The following is a 24,126-nucleotide window of genomic DNA, read 5'->3' on the forward strand; positions in this document are numbered from 1 at the left end:
CTAACCACTACACTACTGTGCCACCCTACTTTAAAAGTCATGTATTCATATTTTTAAGATGTACAAGTTACACACAAGTGATTGTGTTATAATTCATTATGCTGTCTCAGTGTGATCTGTAAAAGTGCCAGTTTTTGTCTCAAAAAAACCCCCAAACAACTTCAGGGCGGCCATTTTGAGATGTAAAATGTTCAGTTGTTCCTGTGGAGAATGCTCAGCTCAGTGATGTGACGTAACATGACGTCATCTTTCTTTCACATTGTTACTGTCCTACAAACATCCAGGTATGAGATTTCAGGAACAAAGTGTCTCATGTTGTGTGATATCTATTTTGTTCCTTGATGGTCCATCCTACAGGATCACGTGAATGTGTTTTAAACACCATGTAATCATTTATAAATGTTTTAAATACAAATCAGTCCTACACTACATAGTTAGCTTGGTTGACTCTATGTTAGTTTGGTGGACTGTTTAATAATTAATGTTAATTATTAATATTAAGGGCGGCACAGTGGTGTAGTGGTTAGCACTGCCGCCTCACAGCAAGAAGGTCCGGGTTCGAGCCCCGTGGCCGGTGAGGGCCTTTCTGTGCAGAGTTTGCATGTTCTCCCCGTGACCGCGTGGGTTTCCTCCGGGTGCTCCGGTTTCCCCCACAGTCCAAAGACATGCAGGTTAGGTTAACTGGTGGCTCTAAATTGAGCGTAGGTGTGAATGTGAGTGTGAATGGTTGTCTGTGTCTATGTGTCAGCCCTGTGATGACCTGGCGACTTGTCCAGGGTGTACCCCGCCTTTCGCCTGTAGTCAGCCGGGGTAGGATCCAGCTTGCCTGCGACCCTGTAGAACAGGATAAAGCGGCTACAGATAATGAGATGAGACATGGGTCACTACTGCCACCTTGTGGCCGGAAAGGGACTTACCATTACAAGGACTCAAAGGTGCATGAGGTAGGATTTCCATATTTCCACGCACACACAAAGCTCCGCCCACTGAGTTACGTCTAAAAAATATGAATAAGTGAGTTTTAAAATATGATATAACTCAGCTAAATGCTATTTAGGTGAGTGGTATTATGGAAAGCCAATAAGGCCAAAGGTAAGGTGCTATATTTACTCTCTCTCTCATTTTCACCCCCCCCCAAAATAGTGGTTGATAATGCTAATTATAGTTATGAACCATTAGCAAAGACTGTCATATCATCACTTTCAAGTACAATCAGATTTTCAAATGCTTGGAAGTCATATTACAACTCTATGAACATGCCACGATTTATGCGGATGTTAAAAGCGTTAGGAGCGTCTATAACATGAGCCCAGTTAAAATCCAAACAAACATTCGAAAGCGTAAGACAGATTAAACTACTTTAACTATTTTCGATCCTTTCTACATTATTCGCATTAGCAAGAAATGCTTATCGCACCTTTAATGGGGGTTTGTGAATTGGTTATTGTGCTTGTGCACTGTAATTACAATAAAGCCCTTCTTATGGGGCAAACCACACTTGAGTGTTTAATACATTCTGAATTGTTCACTCATTTAATTTAGATTTTATTATTAATGGAATACAACGCATATGCTAATGTAAAAAAAAATATTAAAATTAAGACTTAAAAAATTAAATTACAATAAGAAAGATGGTCATGAGTTTAAAACAAAGGATAAAACTACAAACAACTTAAAAAAATCATAGTGTCCACATATTTCCCTTCATTTCTAAACCTGATGTCATGAAGTCACTCATCACGCGGCCCACTTTAAATATTCATACATTACACCTGTCTATATATATTTATTATTCATTAATATTGTTATTTACTAAAATTACTCTCTTATATTAAACATTTCAAAAATAGAGCTAGTCAGAATAAAATAGGAAGCTCACACGGTTAAAGCTGTGTGTGTGTGTGTGTGTGTGTGTGTGTGTGTGTGTGTGTGTGTGTGTGTGTGAGAGAGAGAGCTACTTTAGCTACAGTTACTGTGAGGCTTTACAGCTGTGCTTCTGTATTCATCAGTAGGAGGTACACTGTGTGTGAGTGTGTGTGTGTGTGTTCATGAACAGAATGCAGATTGCAGCTCTTTGAAGGCGGCCCGTCGTTGTTTCCTCTCCTCCTCCATCCTCTGCTTCTCTTCTTTCTCCTCCCGGAGTTCTGCTTCAAACTTGCTGCGTACTGAGAGCACCTGAGCCTGTAACACACACTTCACATGACATATACTGTGTATAACGCCTATATTACACATTACACACACACAGACATTTCCAAAAGCTAAGCTTTCACTTTACTGCCATTAGATGGAGACACACACACACACACACCTTCGCCTCAAAAAATTCGCATGCTCCCTTCACGCCTTCGTTGGACACATTGATCTCTGAGAGACGAGCCAGTGCCATCAAAGGGTCATCATCCTGCAGCTCCCCTGCCGCAGCTCTCCTAAAGATCAGAAGGAACTGGGGGAGAGAGAGAGAGACAGAGAGAGAGAAAGAGAAAGATATTTCTTTTGTTGATCTGGTTATTTTTATATAGGCTCTATGACAATTTCCTTCCCAAAATGTTTTAAACATCTACATGATGCTTATACCATCTACAACGTTGCCTCTGCTTTTGACTCTTCATTAACAGGTAAATTATTACGACCTCCTCCACCATCGCCACGTTTGTAGTTTTCAGAATCTTTTGATTCCAAGTTGCCCTCTAGTGGATGTTCTGCTTAATATCCATGCCAACACAAAGGTTGTATGGAAGTAAAGCCTCACTCACAACCCGCCGTAAGTGTTTTGGACACGCACGGGTCACAGGGTTTGGTAGCTCGCAGCCGTGCCGCAGGGTTGCGGTGAACCCGGGGTAAAGTTTGGGGGAGGAGTACGGGCGAAGTACTTGTCCGGTACAGGTTGCACACCCGACATCCTCAAGGCATGGGGAAAATTGCGCCGTTAGCCCGTAGAAAGCGTATATCTGACGCACGTGATCAGTGTGTGTTCAGTGAGTGTGGAGTGTGTGAGACTTGCATTTTACCAGTTTTCTGCGCTCCAAGTTCGGGCCGCACTTGTGAAGCGTGTGTGATGCATGTGATTAACATGTTACAATCACTCATAACTTGCGTGTGACGCAAGCCAGGAGTGGGTATAAAACCAGCGTATCTGCAGCATTCTGCATCGGTCTGTCGGCTGAAGAACACTGGGTATTTTGTGGGGAAAATGTAAAAAATTTCAGTTTAAAGTTTAGGAAATGGGACCCAAGAAGAAGCGAGCAAAAGTGAAGTAACCCAGCCTGAAACAGCAGACGGGGAGGAGGAAGAATTTGATGAGGATGGTAGCAGCACCGGCGAGCCCTGCACAGACAGGGAGAAGTTTGCCTTCAAGCCGGCAGAAGGCACAGCACCCCGCCAGAGGGATTTTCACAGGTAAATACACATGCTTTAAACATTCATTTCAGTATCTATATGCTTATGTCATTAATATTATATATGCTGATTTTCATGTATGTTTCAGGTAACGACGCCCAGAAGTGAGGACATTGCAATCCCATCATCGCTGTCAGGCCATTGTGCCATGCTCAGTGATGAGGACAAGGACATCCCGACACCCCGTCCCACCACTCAGCAGGAGCAGGAGCAGGACAGCAGCTCGGAGTCAAAGTGTGTTTCAGTGCTCAAACTGTTGGGCTATTTAGTTGGGATTTTTTTACAGTGTAATAAAATGCATTATTCCCTTATACTCATGTTTTATTATTTGACGTTTGCATGGTAAATTAAACATATATTCAAATAAAAACAGCAAATGAGGTGGTCTTCTTCCCTTCTACAATGCTACACGCTACATGATCGGTTCCTTGGTTCCTCCCCAATATATACTGTATACCCAGAGTCTTGCCCCTCGTGTCACGTGCAGGTCACGTGCGCTGCATGCAGGTCACATGCGCTGCGTGCACACCACACATAGGGGTAGAAAGTGAGATGTACTTCTGTCTTGTGCGCCGCATAAATAGTAAGTGTGGAATACTTATGTAGTATTTCTGAGGCACGTCACTCATACAATGACTGTGCGTCACTCATGAGTTTTACTGTCATCGCAAAAAGCCCCTACTAGCCGCGCTGCTGACTTGGTTCAGGAGTACAAAAGGAGTACGGGTCCCGTACGTAGTGTACGCGTTCTTGATTTGTCACAAGACCCGTAGAATTTGCATGTGCAGGACCAAAAGTCTCCACGGGCAGTCTGCGACCTTCTACGGCGCTGAACACGCGCAAGTGTCGTGCAAGTCTCAAGCACGGTTTTGCCAATTTTTTTACCGTAGACTGCCCGTAGCAGCACGTACGGCGGGTTGTGAGTGAGGCTTAACTTGAACAAGGACTTGTATGGCTGAATGGTCCACATAACCTCAGCCTAGTGATAAATCAATTTGTTGTTGTTTACCCAAAAGAAAAAATGTGTACTGGCGAATTTTTCTGTAGCATTTATGGAAGGAGTCTCCAGTGTCAGAGGTAAAGCTCTAACTAGCTTTTCTAATACATGGGTGTCAGGTTTGCACCTGCTTCCACTCAAGACTCCATTTCCCAGCATCCACAGAGGCCTTCACTTCCCTGCTAACAGTCGGGAAGTGGCTGGAATGAGACAGCCCTAAAAGCTGCATTTCGCCAAGGTCTCAATCCTGAAATTCTGACCAAACTAGCCTGTCGGGATGATCAAGCCTCTCTGGACTCACTCACTGATGTCCATTCGACTCAACAATCTGCTCAGAAATCAACTGTCAACTGTCACTGCTCCATCCACATGTCACAGAGAACCCAGAGCCCATGAAGATCTCGAGCACCAAGTTATCCCTTTCCGAACACGAATGAAGGCACAGACTTTGCTTCTCTTGTGGGTAATCGTGTGTCAAGTTGTCCCTCTCGTCAAGGATGCTCCAAAGCATCAACAATGACCGAGAGAGCCTCAACTACACCAAGCCCTCACCCAATGAGCCAGCCTATCCTTTTAACATGTTCACAATCACAAAAAATCTGGAGTATCTCAAATCTACCAAGAGACTGAATCCATGTCAAACCCGCTAGGCTCCCTTTTTCACAAGGTTCCAGTCCACCATAGCCTATACAGACCTGGCTCTAAGAACACAAAAGCTGACTCTTTTTTCCCATATCTACCCATCCACAGCCCCCTTTCAGGATCCAGAATCCATTATCCATCCAGCCTGCATTGTGAACACCCTCACTTGGGAGATAGACTGAGAACTTTCTCAAACTTTGCCATATCTTGTTCCTGCCAACTGCCCCATCAACTGTAACTATGTCCCACCACACCTCTAGTACCGGCTGATCACCTGCGCACAAACTATTCCTGCCACTGGGCATCCTGGCAGCCAAGGCACATACCAACTACTGAAAACCAAATCAGTCCCCCCAGGATTCCGCGGGCCATTTTTGTGATTGTTGCGGGCTAAAATGTCTGATGTTGCAGGGGTTTTTCCAAAAAATTGCAATGAAAGTTGTGGTGTTTTTTAGGTTTTTGTTGCAATTACATTCCGGGAAGAACTGAAAGTTGCGAGAAATTGTTGCGATTTTCTCTTTTTGTGATTAAAATTGAGTGATATGTTAAATATTAAGTTATTATTGATTAAAAAAACAAAGACACTGAGAAATGGTCCTACAAACATCTTTACCAGTATAAAAGATTACCAGGACTACAAAAATGCAGAAAAATAGGCTTTACTTATCCAAATGCACCTGTTGGTTCAAAAGTTAAAGTGCATAGAACCTCACAGCACAACATGAAGTTACCATAAAATATAATATAAATGCCTCAGCTTTCATGTAAGAAAAAAAACACTATTAATACTAGTACTGTGTGCAGGCAGTCTCTCCTGAAGACTAAATTAAACAATAATTATAAACTAATAAAATAAATGGCTCAGGCTTCATAGAAGAAAAAAAAAATTTTGAACAGAATCTCACAGTATGATGCTAAAGCTGCCTAAACAATGGAAAATAAAATACCATTTTGGCAAAAATGTTGGCATCCATTAATTTCTTGTATTAAGTAAAAAATAATGTAATGTAAAGTGCACACAGTCCTTCACTGTAAACACAACACACTTTCAGTAACAGAATTTAAGCCTATATAAACACTGACTCACACATGCTGCTTCTCTTGAACGTATACACGGAAGTAAGCAGTGTTGCCAGATACTGCTGACCAGTGGCGGCTGGTAGTCTTTCAAACAGGGGAGGCTGGTCGGTTACGATATTTCCAGATTTTAAAAGAAAAAACACATCAATTTTGCCCATACTCTTGCCTCTGATCTGGCTGATTGTTGGCAGCGTCACAAACTGTGAAATAACAGGTTCTTTTGGCCCATTAGCCTACTGTCCAATATACATGATGGTGGTGTTGGGGGGGGGGGTATGTTTTAACATTTTATATTTTAAAATTGTGGCATGTGGCATGTTGTTTAAAAATTGATCATTATTGAAAGCAGCTCTTTGTCAGGAACCTCAGCAGTAACAGCAGAGTGTTCTGGAATAGGCACAAGCACTGACCTTGGGGAGCCAAACATAGAGCTGGGTGCCACACATTTCATTCAGTGACACTTTCCCTATATTTTACTTATTTTGACTGAGAAATGTTTTATTGACAATTTTGATAACCCTTCACTTTTAATCCAGGTCTGTAGTGTGAAATGTCCTCGGCTGTGTTTTTGTTTAAAAATGTTTTCCAAATTGTAGCTTATATAATTCATATCCAGAAAAACATATATTCCAATATAATATACTCAGCATAAACATTTTAAATAGATTCTATATTTTTGGTCCATCCATGACATATTACTAAAGTAGCCTATTTACTGTTGTTGATGTGGGTCACTTGCTGTTAGCCAATTCACTTTCTCGTACCAGGAGAGCTGAAAGGAACGAGTATTATTCCCTACCTTTTTCACCAAATCAATTTGAGGCGTTGGTCTACCCTGCTCTTTAATTTTAATTTTTTCCTCGAAAGGAAGACTGGCAAATGGCTTCGCCAAAATTAAATCAGCAATGCTTGGCATCCGTGCGCAGCTTTCTTGCTAGCTGACTAGCCCCCTCAAGTTCAAGTTCAGTCACTCAAATAAACGAAATTTCTGGAACTAAGATAGCAAACTTGACAACACTATTTTTACACTTTATTTACAATGAAAATATATACAAACTAAAAAAGCTGGTAGAAACAGTATGTAATGAATGAAATCGAAATGTAAGCTGATCTCTTACAATACACCACAGCACTTGCGAATCTGCATGGGACTGAACTGAAATTCACCGCTGCCTGTCTATATTTGAAACGAGCTGTCAATCAAAGAAAATATCCGGCCACTTTCACCAATCGCCAGTCTCCTCGCGGAAACTGCCATGTCCCTCCCACTGTGAGGCTCGGAGTCCGTAGGCGGGCATTTTCGCAGTATTTGTCCAATAATCGTCTTGCATTTTGAGATTGAAAAGCGCATACTGTAGCTCCCAAATGCCATTGAAGTCTATTGAGGCTGGGAGTCCGTGAGACTCCGTAGGCGGGCGTTTTCACAGTATTTGTCCAATAATCGTCTTGCATTTTGAGATTGAAAAGCGCATAGCTCCCAAATGCCATTGAAGTCCACTGAGGCTGGGCTGCATCGCGCTGTCACAAGGGGGAAAAACTCACGCACACATTAGGCGAACTGGGGAAAGTTATAACGGGATGATTTCGCACTGTAGTTGGGTTGAGCACATATATTTTGATGATTCTGGATCTGAAATAGCAATGTTATAACTTATAACATTGCTATTTTAGATCCAGAATTTTTAGAGGAGGCTGAGCCTCCCTCGTTGTCTTAGAGCAATCACCCGTGCTGCTGACGTTTTCCAGCCCAAAATATGTTCAAAACCCGCCAAAATGCACTTGAAACCGCCCAATTAGGCAGGAAACCGCCCAATCCGGCAACACTGGAAGTAAGGCGGAAGGTAGTTTGTCGACGTCACCTCAAGACAACGCCAACGATTGGTCAAATTTGCGGGAAAGTTGTGGTGATTGGATATAATTGCAACACCGCCCTGAATTCGTGGGGATTGGTTGAATTTGCGTTGAAGTTGCAAATCGCAACATCGCGAAATCCTGGAGGATCTGCCAAATATTGGTAGCCAAACATGTTAACAGACATCAACCATTTCATCTCCTCATGTTCAGGCTGTGCACTGTCTAAAGTGCCCCGGGCACTTCCAGTGGGCAAATTCGTGCCACTGTCCACATCTCAGTGTCTCTGGTCCCATATTCCCATAGACTTCATCACAGATTTTCCCAAATCCCAAGGCAACAATTATTATGTTTATCATCAACCGATTCTCCAACTTGTTAAGACATCTCCCTCTACCAGGCCTCCCAACAGCATTTGAAACTGCAGAAAGAATCTTCACCCATGTGTTTCGATACTTTGGTATCCCTGAGGATATGGTCAGTTATCATGATTCCCAGTTTACCTCAGGACTTTGGTCCAAGTTTATGGACAAATAGAGATTGTCACTGAGCCTGACATCCGGTTACAACCTACAGCCAAAGAAACAGGTGAAAAGACTGGGTGCTTTTTCAGGGTCTTTTGTGCTGAAAATCACAGGGACTGGACACAGTTCTTAACATGGGCTGAATATGCCCAGAACTCTCTGCGTCACCCTACCACTCAACGTACTTACTTCCAACACGTACCCAGCTATCAACCTCCCCTCTTCCCATGGGATGATATTCCCACTGATGTACCCACTGTTGACGAGTGGTTCAAGCACAGTCAGCAAGTGTGGGAGAGTATCCGCCACCACGTAGAGCAAGTGGTGCAAAGGTATAAGCACTTAACTGGCCATCATAGAAGGGACCCCCCCCCAAATTTAACCCAAGTGACCGAGTATGGCTGTCTACCAAGGATATCAGGAACCCACAGACCTGCAAGAAACTCAGTACTAAGTACATCAGCCCCTTTAAAATCACCCAATGCATCAGCAGTGTTATGTACAAGTTTGACCTGCCCAGACACAGTGGACGCTTGTCCACATTTCGCGTGTAATGTCTCAAACATGCTATTCCAGGTCCTCTAGCCATCCATGTGCCCTCCAGTACACCTCCTGCATCACTTACCCTTGATGGTCAACCATCTTACCTCATCTACGACATTTTCAACTCTCTCCATAAAGAAGGTAAATTAGAGTACCTGGTCGAGTGGGAGGACTACGGCCCCGAGGAGCACTCCTGAGTCCTGGGCAAGGACATCTTAGACCCACACCTTTGCCAAGAATTCCATACCAAGCATCTTGATAAACCAGGCACCTGCCCCCAGGGCCGAACAAGAAAAAGTGTCGCTATCCAGAATGAGCTCTTTTTTTTTTGGTGGGGGGGGTCCTGTCACAGCTTTATCTGCTTGCACTCAAGGCTCCATTTCCCAGAATTTACAGCGGCCTTCAAATATGCCCTCCTTGGACAGCAACATCCATTCTGCATCTTGCCTTTTGCCTAAAGATTTGGATTTGTCTGCCAGTTTGCCTTATTAAACTCCTTTCTTCTTTTACAGCCATCTACCACCTGCATTTCTAACAATGGGAGAATCTTTAAGACCCAGGTGACCGAGTATGTCTGTCTACCAAGGACATCAGGAACCTACAGACCTGCAAGAAACTCAGTACTAAGTACATCGGCCCCTTTAAAATCACCCAACGCATCAACAGTGTTGCGTACAAGTTTGACCTGCCCAGACACAGTGGACGCTTGTCCACATTTCATGTGTAATGTCTCAAACATGCTATTCCAGGTCCTCTAGTCACCCATATGCCCTCCAGTACACCTCCTGCATCACTTACCCTTGATGGTCAACCATCTTATCATGTCTGCATTTTCAACTCTCTCCACAAAGAAGGTAAATTAGAGTACCTGGTTGAGTGGGAGGACTACAGCCCTGAGGAGTGCTCCTGAGTCCTGGGCAAGGACATCTTAGACCCACACCTTTGCCAAGAATTCCATACCAAGCATCCTGATAAACCAGGCACCTACCCCCAGGGCCGAACAAGAAAAAACGTCGCTCTCAGAGTGAGCTCTTTGGAGGGGGGTGTCTGTCACAGCTGCATCTGCTTACACTCAAGACTCCATTTCCCAGAATTCACAGCGGCCTTCAAATATACCCTCCATGGACAACAACATCCATCCTGCATCTTGCCTTTTGCCTAAAGATTTGGATTTGTCTGCCAGTTTGCCTTATTAAACTCCTTTCTTCTCTTACAGCTGTCTACCACCTGCATTTCTGACAATGGGAAAATCTTTAAGATGGAAGACTTGGCACTTTGTGGTAACGTTTTAAAAGGTTAAAAGTACAACATGACAGATATTAATACATTTTAAAAATTGTAATTTTTGATGAATAGTATAAGAGGAATAAATCACTTCGGAAAATAATTGACTTCAGGGTAGTAACAGTGACTCTGCTCCGTCACACCAACCCAAACTTTATTAGTTTCCCATAACAGCAAAAGACAGTGTTTTCATTTCTTACATGTGTTATTAAAAATCTAAATGTTTATTTTATCAATAAAAATAAGAACAAGAACAAGTCAGGTGACCTTAAGTGATCAGACAGACAGCGAGAGACAATCGGAGTCAATTGAGATGGCTTAATTGTGAATGCTGATTTCATGGTGATCTCAGATAAAGAGACTCTGTGTCTGTGTGTGTAATCTTATCCATATGGAATGCCTTAGTCATTGGAGAAACTGAGTGGTGTCCGACACACAACAGAGCCACTGTGCTTCACACACACAGCTGCCCTTATCACCTCTGTGTGTGTGTGTGTGTGTGCGCGTGTGTAGGACTTTATACCTCCTTGTGACGACCACATTTCCTGCACAGACACTGTTCAGATGTTCAGTTGAGCGCTACATGGCGAAGTTCAGACCCCATACATGTCTAGGTTCATCGGCTACATTGAGGGCAAAAAGGAACACCGTATAAATTTCTTGCTTTCACCAAAACACACAGACGTGTTTAAAGCGTTTGTGTGTTCTCCCCATCGGTGCGGTTCTCTAGGCAGGTGAGAACACAGCTATCACACTCAGGCATGAAACAAAATTGAACGAGGTGGTCTCAGACCTTTTCCAAGTCGACTCAAATGATTCGTTTGCAGTGAGAAACCGATTCAACTCTGAATTGACTCGACAGCCGAAAGTGAACCGAACAAGCCATGTGTTTTGGGCTGCAGCATTTGTTTTGTAGATGAGCCAAAGGACAGAGCTGTAGCACTCTACAGGATGTGATACACAAAATTTTTTAAAGTAGTTATTTGTATAAATTTCTAATTATTTATTTAGCACCAGCTCTGTGTTCAGACAAATTTTTGCAATTTTTTTAGATTTTTTATTTCTCTACATCCATTTGGCAAAGTCTTCTTTAGCTTTTTTCAATGTGTCAGTGAATAAAATGTCGCGAAGACTTTCAACTATACACACCCCACACACATACTGTACCTAAACTTTTTTTTGTGCTTTTTGGTTAATTTAATGACATGCATTGTTAATCTAAATCAAGATGAATAGAAAACAAATCAAAAAGTATCAATTTGACTCTTATTCAGACTCAAGGAATGGGCTAAAAAAAAGGTTATGAAAGCACCAAAAGATATTCTCCAATAGCTGATCATAACACCAAACACACACACACACCTCTCGGTAGCTGAGCTTGCCATCATAGTCTTCATCCACCTCACGGATCATATTCTTCAGGCCAATGTGAGTCTGAGGAGCGCCCAGCTTTTCCATCATCATTTTCAGCTCCATCAGATCGATGTAGCCGTCCTTCCCCGAGTCGAATCTATAACACACACAAACACAGCTATAATATGACTTTCAGGAAGAGGAGGCCCAGATACTAATTTATGTCCATGTCGGAAATAAAATGTGAAGTTAGCTACGTTCTGTAGCTATGGTTATACGGTCACTCAGTTTCCATTTACAGTCTGGAAGAAAAACGTATAGCTGTGGTTTCATCTTATCCCGTTATATACAGTCCGACCGCTCATTAAATGTGTATAGAAACATTACAAAGAAAAATAAAGCTTGGAAAGACATAGCAGAGATCGTTGGTACATTTGGCAAATGTACATAGCTTGTACATTTAGCTTGCTGAAGCCTAGCATGTAGTGTTACAAAAACAAGAGTGCTCTGACAGCACAATATCCCCCGCTGGCAACTACCGTATGCCATACCTCTGGTAAAATGTAACTGAATTGAACGAAATTGCAAAATGCGTATTATCGACATATACGAAGAATCCTGCCAAGTTTTGTGAAATTCCTCCAAAAATGGTGAGAGGAGTTGATTTTAGAAGGTGAGGACCCTTCCCGGGATGGACGGACGGACGGACTTCACCATGACATAATCCCCCTTCGGGCCTTTCAGCCAGCGGGGGATAAAAATTGTGAGGGAAGTTGATTTCAGAAAGCAACCATACCTTGATGAAATTGCCAAAGTACAAGCTGGTTAATAATCAAGGGCATAACTCTGGGAAAATTCGCCCCAATTAAACGAAATTTTAATATGCGTATAACTGTCATATAACAAAGCCTTTTACCAAGTTTGGTGAAATTCCTCCAGAAATTGTGAGAGGAGTTGATTTCAGAAGAATGTACACCCTCATGAAATTGTCAAAGTACAAGTTATTTAATCAAGGGTCAAAACTCTGGTAAAATTATCACAAACAAAATTAAATCACAATATGTGTATTACCGTCATATAACAAGGTCTTTTGCAAAGCTTCGAGAAATTCATCCAAAAATTGTGAGAGGAGTTGATTTCAGAAGGCAAGCACACCTTCATGAAATTGTAAAAGTACAAGGTTGTTAATCAAGGGCCGTAACTCTGGTAAAATGTGACCGAATTGAGCGAAATTACAATATGTGTACTACCAACATATAACAATGCCTTTTACCAAGTTTGGTGAAATTCCTCCAAAAATTGTGAGACGAGTTGATTTCAGAAGGAAAACACACTCATGAAATTGTGAAAGTACAAGGTTGTTAATCAAGGGCTGTAACTCTGGTAAAACGCGACCGAATTTAACAAAATTACAATATTCGTATTACTCGAAATATTCGACATTTAACAAAGAATCCTGCCAAGTTTTGTGAAATTCCTCCAAAAATGGTGAGAGGAGTTGATTTCAGAAGGCGAGTACCCTTCCTGGGATGGACGGACGGAAATTGCCACAACATAATCCCTCTTCGGGCCTTTCGGCCAGTGGGGGATAAAAAACACACTGAACAAGCCACACCCACAAGCGACAACAGATTAGGAGCTACACCTATCAACCCATCTATCAGTCAAACAGAACCAGTCAATCCAATCACGTCATGCTCCATTAAACCCTGCCCACTCATATCAAATCATGATGTAACACACACACACACACACACACACACACACACACACACACACACACAGGCACAGGGGAACATGAAGTCCAAAGAGCATCAACCAGACTGTGTGTGCGTGCATGTGTGCGTGCATGTGTGTGTGTGTGTGTGTGTGTTCTCTCTCATTGTGCTCTGGTATTTTTAGATACCAAAGATTGGGGCAGTGAACTGGCCTTAGGTCACACACACACACACACACACACACACACACACACACACTTGCACTCACCCCAGTAACAAAAAAAAAAGGAAATCTTTTGGCTTTTTTTGCTGTGGTTTTTGTAAACAAAAAAATTCTTGCTAATCTCAAAGATAATCATTCATTCCATAGAAAAACTTTGCAGATTACTAAACTGTGCTAGCTTGTTATAGAATATTAATATGTTACTCAAATACAACAATAACACCTCCAAATACCTCAACTGACCAATCAGGATTCACACATCATAATGAAATGAGAGAAAGAGAGAAAGAGAGAGGTGAAAAGAATAATAAGGGAGGAGAAGGAGGGTGAAGTTGGCATGTCAACACCCACTGCATGCCAAACACATTCCAGCACAACACACACACACACACACACACACACACACACACACACACACACACAGTCTCCGTAAACATGATGGTACACAAGGGCGAAAATGACCATGGAAACATATGCGCTCTAAAGCAAGGCGGTATCAGGGACTCTGTGTGTGTGTGTGTGTGTGGGTGGTAATGGCTCATGAGAAAGAGATAACTGTGGTCTGAATGCTGAGATGGTCTTCATGTATACTTCAGCTCTGTGTGTGTGTGTGTATGAGAGAGAGAGAGAGAGAGAGAGAGACCTGGTTTCCTTTGATCGAGGACACAGATTTCCTCTCCGGCTAAACGAGTGTGGAGCCAGGCTGAAGTGGGTCATCTTATACACCCTTCTCCCGTCCTTTATTACTCAATTTTTAATTTTTCCCTTTTTTCCTCCCTTAGCCCATTTTCTTTTCTTTTTCTGTCAGTCCCACTGAATGAGGCGTGGCTTCTGTGTCTTTCAGCCCCACAGGGAAACACTCAGAGTCCATACTCGGGGTGCGATTTTGGAGCTGTTTTTTTTTTTTTTTTTTTCAAAATCCTACACCCACACCCTCCCACAGAAGCTCAGGCCACACCTACATGTAGGATAAAAACAACTAAAATAGACGGACGACTCATGGTGGTTTTGTGTAAACTCTCTTTATTCCAAGTTGTTTACTTCTGCATGACTGTAAAAACAGCCCACGCCCACAACTCTGTTACTGCATCCTGCTGAATCCCAGAACCAGCACACAGGTCTAGTGTATACTTTACTTTATCATGATCTCTCACACACACATACACAAAGCTGAGATTGTTAGTGCCAGCGGGGATGCAGGACTTCAGCAAAGTGGCCCCTTGTGCTGCTGTAATGAGGCCGACAGACAGACAGACAGACAGACAGAGTGGTGCAGCAGACTGAATTAGCTCCATTAGCATGTGATGTCACACCTCTCACTTTTCTCACACACACACACACAACACTGCAAAGTCATTGACCACTTTCTGTCCTTCATGCTCTCTGTCTGTATCTGTTTATCTCTCTCTATATCTCTCTCTCTCCCCTTCTTGTATGTGTCTCATTATCTCTGTTGTTCTATTTCTCTCTTCTTTTATCAGTTGATCTCTCTCCCCTCTTTACTGTCTCTCTTACTCTATACATCTCTCTAATTTTAGATCTCAGGATGACGGACCTCTCTGTCTCACACACACACACACACACACACACACACGCTTTCATTCAGGGAATGTGATTCATGAATGTGTGAGAATGAGGCCGGACGCGCGCGCGCGCTCACCTCTTGAACATCTCCTCCATCTGTTTGATCTGTCTGCGCGTGAACTCTTTGAACTCGGTGTAGGGGTTAAACACCTTCATCACGTGTCTGGGCCTCGCGCCGCCTCCGTCCATCTCCAGCCTGCGGCTGAGCTTCTGCGCGAGCTCGGACGAGCACGACTCTCCGTTAGTGGCGGCGGCCGCGTCCTCGGTCTCGCGCCGCGGCTCGGTGAGGCTCGTGGCGGGGCTCTCCGCGGGGCTCCCGGGCCGCTCCGTGGCATCCAGCCTGCGCTGCAGTTTCCGCGCGAGCTCCTCTGACGCCATCGCGGGGTCCGGTGATCTGCGGCGGTGCTGTCTCTGCGATCAGCTGTCGGTAACGAGGCCAGGCTCCGGTGCCTGGAGAAGAGCGAGGAGGGGCGGGGCTGCACGCGGCATCACAGGCCGGTTTATACCGGGATGCTTGCAGGCTGCAGAACTGGGTTGCCAGCTCCACTAGTTTCCCGCAGACAAGGTTGGGAGTGTGCTGGAATGGGAAAATAATCCAGGACAGGCCGGACGTTACCTATAGCATCATGCCATTAAGTGTTTTATACCTTTTTTTTTTTTTTAACGACAGCACACACTTGTCAACGGTTACAATACTTAATTTAATAAAGAACAACACGTCATGCTTTTTATAAGAGATATATATATATATATATATATGTCTTATTTACTGGGCGGCACAGTAGTGTAGTGGTTAGCGCTGTCGCGTCACAGCAAGAAGGTCCTGGGTTCGAGCCCCGTGGCCGGCGAGGGCCTTTCTGTGCGGAGTTTGCATGTTCTCCCCGTGTCCATGTGGGTTTCCTCCGGGTGCTCCGGTTTCCCCCACAGTCCAAAGACATGCAGGTTAGGTTAACTGGTGACTCTAAATTGACCGTGAATGGTTGTCTATGTGTCAGCCCTGTGATGACCTGGTGACTTGTCCAGGGTGTACCCTGCCTTTCGCCCGTAGTCAGCTGGGATAGGCTCCAGCTTTGAGTGGTTGATGGCAGCCAGCCACTGTCGTCTACTCCGCTCGCTTTTCTCCTGTGCTGCAATTCCCTGGTTAGTCACGACTTTAGGGAGTCTGTAGAAGCTTTTGCCACCCTTTTCCTCCCGGCTACTACAGCCAACAATGACACACGTATTCGGCATTGTCACCCCTTTTTGCTTCACTGAACAACAACAATGCACTGACACAGAGAGCTTTGACTTCCAATATGGCCGCCGCTGGGTTTGCGCTGACCTCGAAGCACTCTATTAACCGTGTTACTTGAAAAAGAAAAAATGGTTCACGTCACTTTTTAAAAACCCGTTATTACTTACTCATTACTTGAATCGATTGCACTTATGGCTGCTACTTGAATCCTTGGAATATAGTAAAACTTGAATCCTTAAAATGAATTCTCCAACTTGTTTTGTAAACCCTTTATTTCTTAACTATTACTTGAATTGATTGCACTTAGGTTTGCTGGCACTGCTTTTAAACTTGAAATATGCTTGAAATCCTAGGCTATGCTTTTAAATCCCCTACTTAAATCCTTAAAATGAGTCATTTAACTCATGTCTTGTGTGATCTGATCTCCAATGGTGAAATAAACCAGTTGTGATATGAGTACAGTCTGTTATTTTAGAAGATAAATTTAATATATAATTTAATATATAGCCTAATAAAAAAATAATATTTTATAACATAATATCACAACATATTACTGTCTGTAACTGTTTGTCACTAAAGCGTTTTCTAAGATCATAATGTCTGATTTTTTTTTTTTTTGCCAAGCGGGGCCACTGCCGGGTCGGTCGACACGTGGTAGGTCTATTGTTCAAATGCGTTCTATGGTCTATGGGGCTGCGTTGTGGGTGCAAGTGCCAGGACCGTTTTATTTATTTACTTTCTTTATAATCTCAGTCAGATACACAAGCAAGATTAAGTCTTTACTCTGCTGTGTTTTATTATGGCCATCAATATATTGTAACCTGTGTTTGATTTGTTAATTGTTGATTCAGTTGTTGCCTTAACGCAGGGATCTGCAATGGCTCGGGAGCCAGATGTGGCTCTTTTGGTGACTGCATCTGGCTCACAGATTAATCAGCTCACATTGAGATCAAGAAGTTCACCTCCATTTAATGAAAAAGTCAGTTAGCTGTCCGCAAAGCAAAGCCTTTTGACAAAGAACATGGCGAAAAGGGAAAAAAGGTGACTGGTAGGCTACCGTACATTTCAACAGGAATGGACAGAGGAATTCACCTTTGTGGGGTGAGAGGGTTCTGCTTTGTGCCCAATAGGCCTATACAATGACAAGATTGCATCGATGAAACAATGAAATAAAGCGGCACTTCGAAACACGCCAAGCTACGTTTGCGTCAAAATATTCAGCGGGGGACAGGAGGAAGACGGCATGTCAAGAGCCTCTTCATTATGAAAAAGAATATATTACACTCAAATTGTTGGTCATACGTAAAAATGCATTTTAGTTGTATTCAGCATCACTTTTTATATATGGCTCTCACGAAAATGTATTTGAAAATATTTGGCGTTCCGGGACCTCCCACTTCACAAATTAAGCACTGCACTAGAGACTACTTCTGAAATATTCTTACTTTAAAAAAAGCCCTCACCATATCAGCCATAATGATGACACATTTTCTGTTTGTTAAATAACGTCACATTTTTTATTTGTTTATTATTAAACTTAGATTTATGTGGCGCGTCCACCATACATGTCCCTGTGAATGAGCCGTTACTATAGAAACCTGTTAGAACTGCTATTAAAGTCAAATCTATTTTAACTGATTGAACATATTAATTTATGGGTCAATTAAATGATGTCTTAATTCACTTAGGTACACTTTATTCAGTAGTGGTTAGCGCTGTCGCCTCACAGCAAGAAGGTCCGGGTTCGAGCCCCGTGGCCGACGAGGGGCTTTCTGTGCAGAGTTTGCATGTTCTCCCCGTGTCAGCGTGGGTTTCCTCCGGGTGCTCCGGTTTCCCCCACAGTCCAAAGACATGCAGGTTAGGTTAACTGGTGACTCTAAATTGAGCGTAGGTGTGAATGTGAGTGTGAATGGTTGTCTGTGTCTATGTGTCAGCCCTGTGATGACCTGGCGACTTGTCCAGGGTGTACCCCGCCTTTCGCCCATAGTCAGCTGGGATAGGCTCCAGCTTGCCTGCGACCCTGTAGAACAGGATAAAGCGGCTACAGATACTGAGATGAGATGAGATGAGATGAGATGAGACACTTTATTCACAATGAGACATGGAGTTCTACTTGGAAAAGAAAACATTACTGGACCTTGGTTATAAAATAGCGCTTGGTTAAATATGTATTGCATGTTGTTATATAAGGTAGTTTTACACTGGCTTGATTCTACTATCGCAGACAAAAATCTCATCTCATTATCTGTAGCTGCTTTATCCTGTTCTACAGGGTTGCAGGCAAGCTGGAGCCTATCCCAGCTGACTACGGGCGAAAGGCGGGGTACACCCTGGACAAGTCGCCAGGTCATCACGGGGCTGACACATAGACACAGACAACCATTCACACCTACAGTCAATTTAGAGTCACCAGTTAACCTAACCTCCATGTCTTTGGACTGTGGGGGAAACCGGAGCAAACCCACACAGAGAACATGCAAACTCCACGCAGAAAGGCCCTTGTTGGCCATGGGGCTCGAACCCGGACCTTCTTGCTGTGAGGCGACAGTGCTAACCACTACACCACCGTGCCACCCATCAGACAAAAATCACACATCATAAAATAATTGTCTGGTCTTGAGTTGAGATCAGTCGTTCTTATGCAGAACAAATTATCTGAGTCCGACTTAATGGCATTGGCAGCATCAGAAATTTCTGATTCAAATCTTGGAGTGTGAGCATGATGCTATGATGCTCTTCTAAAAGCCACTAATAGGAGGACAGTAAAGGATGACACTAAATTCATAGGACAACTTACAAATAAGGTAAAAGCAATGATGAACCTTATTACCTCAGGCTCACTTTTTGTATTTGTGTTTGTATTCATGCGAGCCTGTTCTCTGCATGAGCTGATTTCTGGATTATGCTGATTCATGGTGTCAGGAGAACATTTCTTCCATCATAGATCTATCATTAGAGGATCTTCTTTGTATAATCTTCACATTATTTTATCACAATTTCTGTTCTAGAATTCAGCCAAGAGTCGACTGGAATCATCTCATACACTGTGACAAGTAATAACCTTATAAACCTAAAACTTTACTACAGACTCCATTTTACATCTCAGACCTGGCAACCCTACTGAACAAACTAAAATAACCCTTTCTCAGTGGATTTGCTGATTGTTTAAACTGTTTGCATATTGGCTGATTTACATATTGCAGCTTTCTGCAAAGAGAAAAAAGGGCCAACAACAAGGTTAATAATAAGGCAGGACATTGATTCATTTCTTCATCAAGATGGTAAGTTAGTTGTAATACTCTGACTGTAATACTACTAATAGTTGTAGTAGCAGTGTGTTTATTGCCTCCAAAAGGACACAATGTAAAATTAAATACATAAAATCAGAACAATATACATACAGCAACAATTAGAACTAATAATTACGTTCAATTTTTTTAAAATGGCATGAGCATCATATTAAGAACATTTCTGTCATATACGAGTAGCTCATGACTTAGCAATAACTGGCGAACAGAATCAACTAGGCCATCATCTCTGGTAAAACATTTCAGGGTGTGCTGGCAATGTCGTGCATAATCATCATCAAAAATATACTGAATAAGAGATATTGCATGACTAAGACATGTTTGACTAGCTCATGCGACTAGGTTGTCATGACTATCACATGATTTTTGGCCAAGTAAAAATATATAAAAAGATCTGGCCCTAGAATTAGTCATGAACACATTTCGTAGCAACTGTAAATAACCAATGCCCAATGTAGTCTCAATCCGATGTACTCCTCTAGCATTCAACAGGAGACCATTTCGACAAAATCTATGAACAGCGATTGCAGCCTTGGATTTTGTCATGTTAGCACAGTGTATACCATATATATATATATATATATATATATATATATATATATATATATATATATATATATATATATATAAAAGTACAGGCCTAATCGCTATGTTCCATACATAACTGACAGTTTCAGCATCAGCTCCATGTGTACATAATCCTATACGGTACCTTGCAACAAGAAAAATGTATCCCTACAGGCCTTCACTCGGTTAACTACATGCAGTGATTTCTGACTACTAGACAGTGTAACACCAAGATACTTTATACTATTGCTTTACAACAAGTTCATCGTTATTCAGGTACCAAAGCGGATGAGGGTGTAAATAGCGTTTGCCAAACGTACAATATTCTGTTTTGGCGGAGTTAAACTTCAAACCATGAGAGACTATATATTCATTTGCCAGGCTCCTGCAGACCAGAAAGTGTTAGACCTGTTAAAAGGATATCATCTGCATACAGTGCCTTGCAAAAGTATTCATCCCCCTTGGTGTTTGTCCTGTTTTGTCACATTACAAGCTGGAATTAAAATGGATTTTTGGAGGGTTAGCACCATTTGATTTACACAACATGCCTACCACTTTAAAAGTGAAAATTGTTGTTTTATTGTGACACAAACAATAATTAAGATGAAAAAAACCCCAGAAATCTGGAGTGTGCATAGGCATTCACCCCCAAAGTCAATTCTTCGTAGAGACACCTTTTGCTGCAAGTACAGCTGCAAATCTCTTGGGGTATGTCTCTATTAGCTTGGCACATCTAGCCACTGGGATTTTTTCCCATTCCTCAAGGCAAAACTGCTCCAACTCCTTCAAGTTAGATGGGTTGTGTTGGTGTACAGCAATCTTCAAGTTATGCCACACATTCTCAATTGGATTGAGGTCTGGGCTTTGACTAGGCCATTCCAAGACATTTAAATGTTTCCCTTTAAACCACTCCAGTGTAGTTTAGCAATATGTTTAGGGTCATTGTCCTGCTGGAATGTGAACTATCATCCCAGTTTCAAACCTCTGGCTGACTCAAATAGGTTTTTCTCCAGAATTGCCCTGTATTTAGTGCCATCCATCTTTCCTTCTATCCTGACCAACTTTCCTGTCCCTGCAGATGAAAAATATCCCCACAGCATGATGCTGCCACCACCATGCTTCACTGTAGGAATGGTGTTCTCAGGGTGTTGGGTTTGTGTCACACATGGCATTTCTCATGATGGCCAAAAAGATCAATTTTAGTCTCATCTGACCAGAGAATCTTCTTCCATGTGTTTGGGGAGTCTGCCACATGCTATTGGGCAAACTCCAAATGTGTTTTCTTAAGCAATGGCTTTTTTCTGCCCACTCTTCCATAAAGCCCCACTCTGTGGAGTGTATAGCTTAAAGTGGTCCTATGGACAGATACTCCCATCTCTACCGTGGATCTTTGCAGCTCCTTCTTTGGTGTCTTTGTTGCATCTCTGATTAATGCCCTCCTTGCCTGGTTTGTGAGTTTTGGTGGGCAGGGCCTTCTCTTGTCAGGTTTGTAGTGGTGCCATATTCTTTCCATTTTGCTATAATGGCTTTAATGGTGCTCCCTGGGATATTCAAAGTTTGGGATATTTTTTATAACCCAACCCTGATCTATACTTCTTCACAACTTTGACTCTGACCTGTTTGGAGGCTCCTTTGTTTTCATGTTGCTTGCTTAGTAGTGTTGCAGAGTCAGGGTCCTTCCAGAACAGGGTGATTTATACAGACATCATGTGACAGATCATGTGACACTTTGATTGCACACAGGTGGATCTTAATCAACTAATTATGTGAATTATGAAGTGAATCGGTTGGCCCAACTCTTATTTAGGGGTTTCATATGAAAGGAGGTGAATACCTGTGCATACTCCAGATTTCTGTTTTTTCATCTTAATTATTGTTTGTGTCACAATAAAACAACAATGTGCACCTTTAAAGTGGTAGGCATGTTGTGTAAATCAAATGGTGCTAACCCTCCAAAAATCCATTTTAATTCCAGCTTGTAATGTGACAAAACAGGACAAACACCAAGGGGGATGAATACTTTTGCAAGACATTGTCACAGAAAACAGTGAAGCTAAGACCATTAATACATATACCCCAGTTTAATACAAAATGACGATTGGACGAGATCATGGTAAAACATGTTAAACAACATGGAAGAGGTCAATCCACCCTGTCTGGTCCCTTTTCTAATGCTGATGAGGCCACTCAAGCTACCACCCCATTTAATCTGCACACTGAGAGCAAAGTACCACTGAACAAGCATCCTCCAACCATGATCTGGTATAGCATCCATACATTTCCAGGATAATATAGAATGTGGCAGACTGTCAAACGCACCGTCCGCATCTAAGCTGCATGTATAAACCAGAGCTCCTCTGTTTGTACAATACGAGATCGCATCATTCACTAAAGCTGCAACCATCTCAGTCCCCCTACCAAATACAAAGCCGGATTGTAAGTCATTCCACCTGTAGCCGTGAACGGACTCTATGATGTACAGTATATTTCCAGTAGTTTCAACAATGTTGAGGAGATTGTTACTGGGTGGTCGTTCTTTGACACACTGGGATCTAGACTCGGCTTCTTTAGCAACGGGACCAGCAACCCTTGACTGAATATCGACAGTACCACTCTGAATCACACACACAGCGTGAACATGTCACTGAGTCTACCAGTCAGCAGTGTGTCTAGTCCAGTCTTCAGATGCTTGCCCATGATTCCATCTATACCCTGTGAACATCCAGATCTCAGCCTCTTTAGAAATCTTGTCAGCATCGGGACTGTAATCGCATTATCCATGACAACAGAATTCAGTTGATCACAGCAACTATTGACCTCACAAACGTCCTGACGACACTGTTCACTGTCACATCGCCTGTCACCTGATAGTTTACTACTAAAGTGATCGTACAGACAGTACAGCGATATGTCATCATAGTTTGTTTCAGCACGGCACAGCCCCCTCACATGGTTCGAGAACTGGCTTGTACGGCCTGTACGATGTAAGTTAACGAATGTCTGGGTCACACACCTAATATGACCATTACTGGCGTGCCTACAGGCGTCTCTGTAGGCTTTCTGGCAAGCTTATGGAAATGACAATGACAAGCTTATGAAAAGAGAAATAAACAATGCAATGGAAGGTGCTATTATGATGCTAAGCCATTATTTTTTGTCCTATTTCAACGACAATTGATCCAGGTTGTGTAGTATGTTTGATTTATTGTTATTTTCACAACTTAAGTAAGTTCCAGACACAGTGCCAGACGTCCCCACTGAGTTTAATCAAGACAACTTAAGTTATGGCCAATTTCCTGCTAAGTCCTGTCCTTTGCAAAGGTTTTTGATTGACGACAGTCAGGTTTTTTGGCCAATCTTGCCCATTTATAATAAAATGTTGTATCTCAGTCTCACAAGACTATAAACCGAATTTGGTGCTGGTAGAGTTGGAATGACCGGTGAGTGGCCTAGTGGTTAGCGTGTCTGCTTCTCGATCGGCAGATCGTGAGCTCTATTTATGGTTGGGTCATACCAAAGACCATCATAAAAATGGTGCCTACTGCCATGGCATGCTACAATACAGATGTGAGTGGGGAGTCAAACTCTTGCAGTTACCAGAGGACTAGCCCCCCCCACTGTAACCCTAGCTATGCAATATAGGCGAGAGGCTGAGGGCTACGAAACAGAGGTCGGCACTGCCAAATGCACAATGAATGGTGCAGGAAGGACTTTGACTTTTGAGAGTTGGAATCCAAAAGTCTATGTCATATTGCTGTTTTTCACATTATATATATATATATTATATATATAATATATATATAAAATGGTAGCGCTTAT

At 42.6% G+C, this 24,126-nt stretch overlaps 1 protein-coding gene across 1 annotated transcript; it reads right to left on the reverse strand.

Annotated features, from left to right (window-relative positions):
- Window positions 1-1,580: 1,580 nt before the first annotated feature.
- On the reverse strand, window positions 1,581-15,687 carry efhd1 (EF-hand domain family, member D1). The gene is given in 6 exon segments (XM_060942210.1): window positions 1,581-2,181; window positions 2,312-2,446; window positions 11,683-11,830; window positions 15,275-15,578; window positions 15,581-15,657; window positions 15,659-15,687. Coding segments are annotated over 6 exon segments (828 nt in total). The 3' UTR covers window positions 1,581-2,046.
- Window positions 15,688-24,126: the final 8,439 nt, after the last annotated feature.

Source organism: Neoarius graeffei, chromosome 16 (assembly GCF_027579695.1).
Source record: "Neoarius graeffei isolate fNeoGra1 chromosome 16, fNeoGra1.pri, whole genome shotgun sequence".
In the NCBI taxonomy this organism is placed as follows: Eukaryota; Metazoa; Chordata; class Actinopteri; order Siluriformes; family Ariidae; genus Neoarius; species Neoarius graeffei.